Source organism: Cherax quadricarinatus, unplaced genomic scaffold (assembly GCF_038502225.1).
Source record: "Cherax quadricarinatus isolate ZL_2023a unplaced genomic scaffold, ASM3850222v1 Contig1286, whole genome shotgun sequence".
Lineage (NCBI taxonomy): Eukaryota > Metazoa > Arthropoda > Malacostraca > Decapoda > Parastacidae > Cherax > Cherax quadricarinatus.
In genome coordinates, this window is record NW_027196312.1 from 44160 (window position 1) to 55292 (window position 11133).

Here is an 11133-nt window from a genome sequence, read left to right on the forward strand (position 1 = left end):
TTCCTCACCTTCTTCAGCCATACTCAAAACCGCCCCTAATAATGTCAGTGTTTCCACACCACCACCACCGCCTTCATGTGACGAGACTCCTCCAAATCCCACCAATGAGAGGCCACTATCGACTTCCACCACTACTGCAATGGACCAATCAGCTAGCACCATCGTAGACTCGCCCTCTGTATCCCCTTCTGAGGAAGAGGAGGAAGATGTTGATGACTCCTTCAACAGCTCACCTACTTACGACAACCTGACTTTCTATACAACTCCTTCGAATGAGGACACCATAACCTGCACAGTACTGTAGGGCTCTGTGCTGGGTCTGCTAAATTCGTTTGTAAGACTCCACACCATTTCACTGTTACCCGAGTTCTGGAGTTCATCAAAGCCACTCCGTTTTACTTTTGGTAATAAAACAAAACTGCACCACTTTTCCAGAATTAATTTCAAGAAATTTGAGAACGGCTCTTCCTCAAATGCTCGACGCTAAATAACAACTGAGCTGCGTCTCTTGGCCCAACCTGCGTCTCCTCCTTCGATCAAGCCTGCTGCAAGCTACCCAAGAATCAAGACTTCCACCAACTGTGAACGATGCATTCTCGTCCTCAGACTGCTCCTTCTGCTTGTCCAGTCCACCCCACGAGCTCCTAGCTACTGGGTTGAGCCCTGGCACTATCTCTTCTACTCAAAATCTTCTTTTCACCAATCTACTCTTCCCCTATCTCCACATCCTCACTCACCCCACAATGGTCTTACCCAAACTTTCTTGTCTTGTCTTGTTCTGTCATGTCTTGTCGAACTTTAAGTGATCGGAAAGTTTACAACCTGGATGGTAGGCAAGATTCATACTCAGCAATAAGAAAACATTTAATAAAGCTATCAAAGCCTGGTCAAGGACTGGGTCGCGGGGGCGTTGACCCCCGTAACACCCTCCAGGTAGATTCTACAGGAATCCAGGAGAACCCAGTAGCAGTAGCAGCCCACGATGAGGCGGGGTCAGGAGCTGAGACTCGATACCTGCATCCATATAGTGTTAAGTACATATGAGTACGCTAACAGAATCATCTTTGAACAATAGCAACGCACTTTGAGTAATAATACTGCATGACGTTGGGTCACCAACGGTTGCTCTCTCTCCTCCCCTCTCCCTCTTACCCTCTGGTTAATCCCTGCTTCATTATCTTTTTTATTGTTGCAGTATTCTAATATTTACATTATCTCCCCTTAGTTCTCTCAGGATCTCCCCTCAGTACTTGAGTTCTTTTTTACACATACGGGCTGTAAAATTAAAGCTGAGAATTTACAGAAGTATTTTCTGTACAACTATATAACTGATTTTTTAAGTTTCCCCTCACGGTCTCTCTCTCTCTCTCTCTCTCTCTCTACACTTCTCTCACCTGGGTATCGAATATCACATTTCCACTAAACTATCGACAAGACGCCTGAAGCAAACTTCCATTACGTCGGACATGGTCCCTAATGTATGTGTTACTTTGTGTTTATATATGGAAACCATGGACCCCAAAATGTGTTTCTACACCAACACCCCCACCCACCCACCCACACACACACACACACACACACACACACACACACACACACACATACACACACACACACACACACATTGAAGGAGTAAGAGTAGGACGGGAGAAGCCAAACTATGAAAGAGAGGACTACACAGGAATAAGGAATATCTTGCATGAGGCTCAGTTGGAAAGAAAACTGGTGGGAAAAACAGTAAATGAAATGATGGAATACGTGACCACAAAATGCAAGGAGGCAGAGAAGAGGTTCGTATCCAAAGGCAACAGAAACAATGGGAAGACCAGAACGACCCCTTGGTTCACGCTAAAACTAAGTGCGCTAGAGAATGGAAAAAACATAGAACAGAAAAGAATATGCATGGATAAGGATGGAGGCTCAGCGGCAATACGAGAACGATGCAGCATCGAAAGCCAAATCCTACCCAAAGATCTTGTACAGCCACATCGGGAGGAAAACAACAGTCAAGGACTAGGTAATCATGCTGCAGCGGGAAGGAGGGGAGATCACAAGAAACGACCAAGAGGTATGTGAAGAGCTCAACACGAGATTTAAAGAAGTATTCACAGTGGAGACAGAAAGGACTCCAGCAACTCAGAAAGAGGTGGCACACTAACAAGTGCTGGACACACTAAATATAAGAGAGGAGCAAGTGAAGAGGCAGCTCATTGAACTAAATACCTCAAAGGCAGGGTCTTGCGAGAGGGAGCAGAGACACTGTGTGCCACTAACAACAATCTTCAACACATTTATCGAAACAGGGCAACCACTTGAGGTGTGGAAGACAGTAAATGTAGTCCCAATTTTTAAGAAAGGGGACAAATATGGAGTATACAACTATAGACTAATGTAACTGACATGAATAGCATGCAAAGTCATGGAGATGAAGATCAGGAAGGAAAATCCTGTGTCACAAACCTACTGGAGTTTTTCGACAAGGTGACAGCAGTAAGGCAGGAAAAATGGGTTGGAAAGATTGCATTTTCTTGTGCTGTAAGGTTATCGACACAGTCCCGCACAAGATATCAATTAGTACGAAAGCTAGAGGAGGAGGCGGGAATAACAGGAAAGTCACTGAAATGAATCAGAGAATACTTTACAGGAAGGAAACAACGAGTGATGATGCGTGATGAGTATTAGAGTGGGCGCCTGTGGCGAGCCGGGTTTCACAAGGGTCAGTCCTAGGGCCAGTGCATTTGCTGGTATATGTGAATGACACGAAGGAAGAGACAGATTCTGATGTATCCCTGTTTCCAGCCGACGTCTTGAGTATTCAAGCAGACGGGGATCAGGTAGGACTACAAAGGGATCTTGACCGGCTGCACACCTAGTCCAACAAATGGCTCTTCTAGTTTATCCCAGTCAAATTGGGAAGGTCAAAGAAGACCGCAGACGAAGTACATGCTACGGAACCAAAGGCTGCAAAACTTCTCTCAAAGAAAAGGATCTTAGGGTGAGTATCATACCAAGCATATCTCCTGAGGCGCACATCAAGTAAATAACTGCTTGATGTGCACCTGGTAAACCTAAGAATAGCGTTTTGACACTTAAGACAGGAATCATTGAAGACACTGTACACAGTGTACGTCTGACCCATACTGGAGCATGCAGAACCAAGGCAGGGTGGCGCGAAAAAGAAAAACTTTCACCATCATTCACTCCATCACTGTCTTGCCAGAAGGGTGCTTTACACTACAGTTTTTAAACTGCAACATTTACACCCCTCCTTCAGAGTGCAGGCACTGTACTTCCCATCTCCAGGACTCAAGTCCGGCCTGCCGGTTTCCCTGAACCCCTTCATAAATGTTACTTTGCTCACACTCCAACAGCACGTCAAGTATTAAAAACCATTTGTCTCCATTCACTCCTATCAAACACGCTCACGCATGCCTGCTGGAAGTCCAAGCCCCTCGCACACGAAACCTCCTTTACCCCCTCCCTCCAACCTTTCCTAGGCCGACCCCTACCCCGCCTTCCTTCCACTACAGACTGATACACTCTTGAAGTCACTCTGTTTCGCTCCATTCTCTCTACATGTCCGAACCACCTCCACAACCCTTCCTCAGTCCTCTGGACAACAGTTTTGGTAATCCCGCACCTCCTCCTAACTTCCAAACTACGAATTCTCTGCATTATATTCACACCACACATTGCCCTCAGACATGACATCTCCACTGCCTCCAGCCTTCTCGTCGCTGCACCATTCATCACCCATGCAGCTAGGAGAAGGCTGGAGGCAGTGGAGATGTCATGTCTGAGGGAAATGTGTGGTGTGAATATATATATATATATATATATATATATATATATATATATATATATATATATATATATATATATATATATATATATATATATATATATGTATATATATATATATGTATATATATATATATATATAGATATATTAATATATATATATATTATATATATTATATATATTAATGTATATATATATTATATATATAAAGGTGGCATATACGGTACATGTTGTTACGTGTGTATCACCGATTATAAGGCGAAAATCTCATCCAGCTCCTCAGAGCTGGGGCGTGTGCCCAAAATGCAGCATGCATTACCCCTTTGAACAGCCGCACTGAGCCGCTGGAACAGAAAACTAGCTGCCCTGGGATCCCTAGTTACCCTGATGAGTCTTTTTCCCAGCTCCTTAAGGAAATTAGATGCACTCTTTCCCCATGAGCCAAGGGCCTCTGAGCCTATGGGAACAAACATATAATGATGGGCAAGTTCTCCATATTTTCTAGACTTTTGGGACTCCCTAAAGCTGGCAGCTGCCCCTCCTTCCTCCCTGGTGTATTGGAGATAGGTATCAGCCAAGGTAGATGCACATGTATAGTCCCACACCACCTGCTTCCCATCTGTCCAGGCTTGAAGGGTGATACCATCTGGACGCTTCTGGCTGCCGTCAGATCTGCATAGTTGCGGTGGCTCCCTTACTGCTGGGCATCCAGCTGTTGTGAGGCTCCTATTGATAATGTTATTAACCTCCTCATGTCTTGCAATCTTTCCCTCGGATTTACGGCACACAAGACCATGGTACCCGAATCGGTCTGCTGCTTCACTGCCACAAATACACCTGTGTTCGGCGAGAATAGGGGCGGCAAGTCGAAGGGCAACACCGATGCGGATGGTCTGTGGGTCGAGGCGTGTGCCAAGGCTGGAGTTGGGAACAGCCAACAGAAAGTCCCCAGCATGAGGGGCTCTCACTGCCAGCAGGCGGGCTCTATCCTTCCCTGACACACTCTGAAGCATTGTTGAGGCTATATTTTCCACTATTGGACCATCCCAGTGCGATTGTTTGTAGTTGTTGGGGGGAGCAGGTCTGGTTTCTGAGCCCGTTAGATTATCCCAGATCATTGCTCCGTCAATGAATTTTTGGTCCTGGGCTCCAATCTTGTCCCTAAGATGTTCAGGGAGAATCGCTGCTACAAGCTCTCTGGATGCAATACACGAGGACAGAAAAGCAGGTAACGCAATCTGTGATGACTTGCGGACACCAATGCCTCCTAGTCTGACTGGAAGTGTAGCTTGGTTCCACTGCCCGTCTTCTAGAGTAAGGTTAAGTACTTTCGTAAAAATCTGCCTCAGAATACTCTCATATTCGTGCAGTATAGGGTTATCATATGAAGGTGCACATCTTAGGAAATATGTCAACATGGGCAGACTCAAGCACTTTGTGAGAAGGTACAAGGCATCGTGGGTGTCCAGATTGCCTATTCGTTGTTCCATTCTCCTTAACTCTTCCAATTTCTTCCTGAGAATTGTGTCAATGGCATTGCTTCCCAGAGGTGCTCCTAGCAAGACACTATTTGTGGGGGCAATGACTGCTGCTCCTGGTAGTTTTGATCTCACTGCATTTATCACTTGTTGACTGACTGAGATGATTTCACATTTGGATGGATTCAGGATGAGACCCATTTCCTGTCCCCGTGTCATTACCTGTGTAAGGTCATGTAGGAGGGACTCTTTTGTACCTGCTAGTGTGCCATCATCTAGGAACCAGATGTTTAGCTCGCTGGTCAGTCTGACTGTGATTTCCCTAACTGCAATACAGAAGAGAAATGGTGCAAGAGGATCTCCTTGTTGGACACCCTCCGATGATGTGATTTCATGCTCTCCAAAGAGAAGCATTGATTCCTTGCTATACCCAGCTGAAACAAAAGGGAAGAGACCAGGGAAATGTTCTTGTACTGCTGCTAATACCACGTCTCTTTTCAGGAGATTGAATGCATTCTTGAAATCTAATTTTACCACTGCATTGTCCTCAGGCAGGTTGTTGATATATGCCCTTGTTGCATGAACCGCTGCTTCACTTCCTTGAGAGACCCCAAAGCCAAGCTGGTTTGGTTGAAGCATCATGGCTGCCTGTGCACGAATACTTCGGACAGCAGCTTTGGATACGAGGCGGCGTAACGTGTTGCCTACTGCAATTGGCCGAATTCCTCCATCCTTCTTTTTAAGTGCACAAAGTGTTGCACCAAAAAAGAAAGGTCTAATTTCATCAGGAATCAGACCAGCCAAGGAATTGTTGACGAACCTTGTGATCTTTGAAAGCAGTGTCTCTGCAATTTCCTCAATAACTGGATTAACCATTTCCTTTAAATGCTGTGGCCTTATTCCAGTGTAACCCCCAGCAGAGCCAGATGGGAACGACATTATTGCTTTGTAAATGTCTGAGTCTTCCACAATCAATGGTTCCATAGTGGGGACAGAGGTGTTGGAACTGTTGGTGCCACTGGTTTCCCTGGCAGGGTGCTTTCTTCTAAGTGCTTCAGCCGTGTCAGCATCCCTGGGAGCAACTGTATCTTCACTGGTAATAATTCTGATTGCCCCCCACTGTGTTGCCCTCTTCAATTTTCTTGCTCACCTGGACTCTGACTTTTTTCACTGTCAGTAGAGTGAGTGGGGGTTCTGCCTCTCCCTTTTTTGTGTTGACGGGGAAGGTGAATGAGGTTATCAACTCTAGGAAAATCTCTTAAGGATTTAATTATCATTGAGGCTAGCCTCTTTCCCCTTCTTTCCGGCACAGCTAAGCAGACATTGCCAAAAAGTAGCAAGTTGTGCCATGCCTTGATGGTTGGTGGAGCATTTAAGATAGTGGAACCATCGTTTACTTTTTTCAGGAGGTCTGTAAGTTTCCCAGCTGCGTGTGGACGGGCTGCTTTGGGAATATGTGTGAGTGTCCTCGTACCTGTTGCTTTAATTGCTTCCAAGAGATTGTCTGATGAGATAAAATCTGTTGGAGTAGGTTCAGGTGCCTGAGGTGGCTCTGGATCATCACTTTCCACAGGAGGACATCCTGAACCAGGGCAACTACCGTGTTTGCGGAGGAAACCATTAGAGTTGAGACAACGAAGCTGTAAGCATGACCGACACTTGCCTCTCCTAGTATTGCCAGCCGTGCCATTTCCCTGGCTGCTTGCTTCCTCCTGGTTGGCATCCATCTGTTTCTTTGAATCTGTGATATCAAATGGTTCTGGAACTGTTGGGTTTTTCTTCTCTACTTGATAACCTGCAGGAGCCTCCAATACTTTTTTGTTAATAGGATGTGCCTTAAAGGCATGCCTTTGGGCCTCTTCAAATTCTTTTTCTTCCATCTCTTCACGAGTTGGATAATTTACTTGCCGAGAACGACTACGAGTGCATAGGTTTGGAGTGTGTGGAATAGTCACGCCAAGATTATTTTTCTTCTTCCCTTCTAGATTCAAGTCATCATGACTTCCAGCTCTTTTGCTACGGAATCTTTGAGGTGTCTTCGTGTGGAATTTGAGGTTCAGCTCAGCAATAGAAACAAATTTGGTACCATCCTCAGTCTTTCCTTTTCGAGTCTCCGTTAATTTAAATGGCTGAGGAATTGTTAGCCCCTTCTTTGCTTCTGTGTTATCTGCTGAAGCCCCAGAACGCAGAGATCTTGTGAAATCCTTAGCTTCACTCTCATCTGTGATTACTTGATTCTTTATGCGGCTATCAGTGGCAAAATAGAATTCTTTAGGTACTGTAGGTTCAAGTTTAGCAGACTTTGAGGAACATTCTTTAGTTTCTTTTTCAGGTTCATTCTTCTTGGGGTTTCTTAATCTACTATCTGTAGCAAAGTGAAACTCTTGAGGTTTAGTTGGACCCAGTTTTGTGGACTTTCCCACTCCTGAAGTAACAGGGTCACATTTCTTCTTGTTTTCAGCCATTTTTTGTCTGAACACTGCAATCACTTTCAAATCTTTTTGATCTTGTGGGCTTAAGCCTTTCACTCCAGTTCTTGGTGCAGATGATTTATGATTTGCCTTATTTTTCTGAACTTTGTTCACTTTGAAATTATGGGAACTGCTAGATTTACGAAGTGACAGTCTAGCAGCACTGCTTCTGCGAATTGCCTTAGCAATTGCAGCAAGCCTGGGAGACTGCCTTACACCAACACCTGATGACAGGACCGAAAGGCTGTTTCGTTTACCAGATTTCTTCAAGCTACTTCTGTTTTCTTTGTTTGAAGAATCTGCAACAGCAGAAGTACGCTGTCTTCTTGGTGTCTCCACGTTGGGATTTGAGGTTTCCACAGTGACGCCAAGTGAAGAGGGACTTTGTGAATCTGGCTCCTTCTGAAGAAGTCCTTTCTCACCATCCTCCATTGTTTTAGGACTTGTAGAGCGATCAAAATAAGACTCGTCAACCTCAATATTCTCTCGTTCGTTAAAGTCAAAGTAAACCTTTGGAGCATCGTACTCGTACAAATCATCTGTAGTAGCATTCGCCATAGTCAAATCACAGTGTATCAGGCAGTATGGACTCACCAGACAGTGTATCAGGCAGTATGGACTCACCAGACAGTGTATCAGGCAGTATGGACTCACCAGACAGTGTATCAGGCAGTATGGACTCACCAGACAGTGTATCAGGCAGTATATCAGCAGCAGTCTTCACCGCCTCACCTTTTTTTTTTTTTTTTTTTTTTTTTTTTTTTTTTTTTTTTTTTTCAACAAGTCGGTCGTCTCCCACCGAGGCAGGGTGACCCACAAAAGAAAGAAAATCCCCAAAAAGAAAATACTTTCATCATCATTCAACACTTTCACCACACTCACACATTATCACTGCTTTTGCAGAGGTGCTCAGAATACAACAGTTTAGAAGCATATACGTATAAAGATACACAACATATCCCTCCAAACTGCCAATATCCCAAACCCCTCCTTTAAAGTGCAGGCATTGTACTTCCCATTTCCAGGACTCAAGTCCGACTATATGAAAATAACCGGTTTCCCTGAATCCCTTCACTAAATATTACCCTGCTCACACTCCAACAGATCGTCAGGTCCCAAGTATCATTCGTCTCCATTCACTCCTATCTAACACGCTCATGCACGCTTGCTGGAAGTCCAAGCCCCTCGCCCACAAAACCTCCTTTACCCCCTCTTTCCAACCCTTTCGAGGACGACCCCTACCCCTCTTTCCTTCCCCCTATAGATTATATATATATATATATATATATATATATATATATATATATATATATATATATATATATATATATATATATATATATATATATATATATATATATATATATATATATATATTTTATTATCACACTGGCCGATTTCCAACAAGGCAGGGTGGCGCGAAAAAGAAAAACTTTCACCATCATTCACTCCATCACTGTCTTGCCAGAAGGGTGCTTTACACTACAGTTTTTAAACTGCAACATTTACACCCCTCCTTCAGAGTGCAGGCACTGTACTTCCCATCTCCAGGACTCAAGTCCTGGAGATGGATATATATATATATATATATATATATATATATATATATATATATATATATATATATATATATATATATATATATATATATATATACATGTATATATATATATATATATATATATATATATATATATATATATATATATATATATATATATACATGTATATATATATATATATATATATATATATATATATATATATATATATATATATATATATATATATATATATATATATATATATATATATATATATATATATATATATATATATATATATTACTCAAGAAATCGTAATGACACGATTGCAAATAAACCATACGGGCTGGAGTTTTGAGACTCTATGACCGCGGGTTCAATCCCGGCCGGGGGTATGGTTTAAATATATATTGTGTGTGTGTACCTGGAGTCTACCTGGAGGTTATTCCGGGATCAACGCCCCCGAGGCCCGGTGGATCAAGACCTGATCAACCAGGCTGTTACTGCTGGCCGCACGCAGTCCCACGTATGAACCACAGCCCGGCTGATCTGGCACTGACTTTAGGTATCTGTCCAGCTCTCTCTTGAAGACAGCCAGGGGCTTATTGGAAATTCCCCTTATGCTTGGTGGGAAGCTGTTGAAAAGTCTTGGGCCCCAGACACTTATGGTGTTTTCTCTTGGTGTACCAATGGCGCCCCTACTTTTATATGGGGGTATTTTGCATCGCCTGCCCAGTCTTTTACTTTCGTAGGAAGTGATTTCTGTGTTCAGATTCGGGACCATTCCTTCCACGTTTTTCCAAGTGTAGGGTTTGATATACTATATCTCTTTCCTGCGTTCCAAAGAGTACAAGTTAAGCACTTCCAAGCGTTCCCAGTAGTTAAGGCGCTTGACAGAACTTATATGTGCAGTAAAGGTTCTCTGGACACTCTCTAGATCTGCAATTTCACCTGCTTTGAACGGAGATGTTAATGTACAGCAGTATTCCAGCCTAGAGAGAACAAGTGATTTGAAAAGGATCATCACTGGCTTGGTATCACTCGTTTTGAACGTTTTCATTATCCATCCTATCATTTTCTTTGCACTTGTGATCGTGACACTGTTGTGATCCTTGAAAGTGAGATCCTCAGACATTACTACTCCCAGGTCCCTTACATTATTTTTCCGCTCTATTGTATGGCCAGAGTTTGTAGTATACTTTGTTCTAGTTATTGTCCCTTCCAGTTTTCCATAACGGAGTAGTTGGAATTTGTCCTCATTGAACATCATATTGTTTTCCGTTGCCCACTGGAAAACTTTGTTTATATCTTCTTGGAGGTTAACTGTGTCAATAGATGACAGCCTCATGCAGATCCTAGTATCGTCTGCAAAGGATGATAGGGTGCTGTGGGTTACATCTCTGTCTATGTCTGATATGAGGATGAGGAACAGGATGGGGTCGAGTACTGTGCCTTGCGGAACAGAGCTCTTCACTATCACAGCCTCCGATTTAACTCTGTTGACCACTACTCTTTGTGTTCCATTGGTTAGGAAGTTGAAGATCCATCTCCCCACTTTGCCAGTTATTCCTTTAGCACGTATTTTGTGCGCTATTACGCCATGATCGCACTTGTCAAACGCTTTTGCAAAGTCTGTGTATATTATATCGGCATACTGATTTTCTTCCAGTGCATTCAAGGCCATATCATAGTGATCCAGTAGTTGTGAGAGGCAGGAGCGACCTGCCCTGAACCCATGTTGCCCTGGATTGTGCAGTTTTTGGGAATCCAGGTGGTTTGCAATCCTGCTTCTTAGCACTCTTTCAAAGATTTTTATGATGTGGGACGTTTGACCTATT

General features: G+C 43.4%; 1 protein-coding gene across 1 annotated transcript; it reads right to left on the bottom strand.

The window, feature by feature from the left end:
- Positions 1 to 469: 469 nt before the first annotated feature.
- Positions 470 to 8438, bottom strand: LOC138851629 (targeting protein for Xklp2-A-like). Its single transcript, XM_070080936.1, has 2 exons — positions 6944 to 8438; positions 470 to 678 (listed from the first exon to the last, which is right to left on the bottom strand). The coding sequence occupies exons 1-2, from the start codon at positions 8307 to 8309 to the stop codon at positions 470 to 472; spliced, it is 1575 nt and encodes a 524-aa protein (XP_069937037.1). The 5' UTR covers positions 8310 to 8438.
- Positions 8439 to 11133: the final 2695 nt, after the last annotated feature.

Coding starts and splice junctions, on each gene's coding strand:
- LOC138851629 (XM_070080936.1), bottom strand. CDS start 8,309: ATGGCGAATGCTACTACAGATGATTTGTACGAGTACGATGCTCCAAAG. Junction 679..6,943: donor GGCTGGCAATACTAGGAGAG/GCAAGTGTCGGT, acceptor GATTTTGAGTAG/AAGAGATAGTGCCAGGGCTC.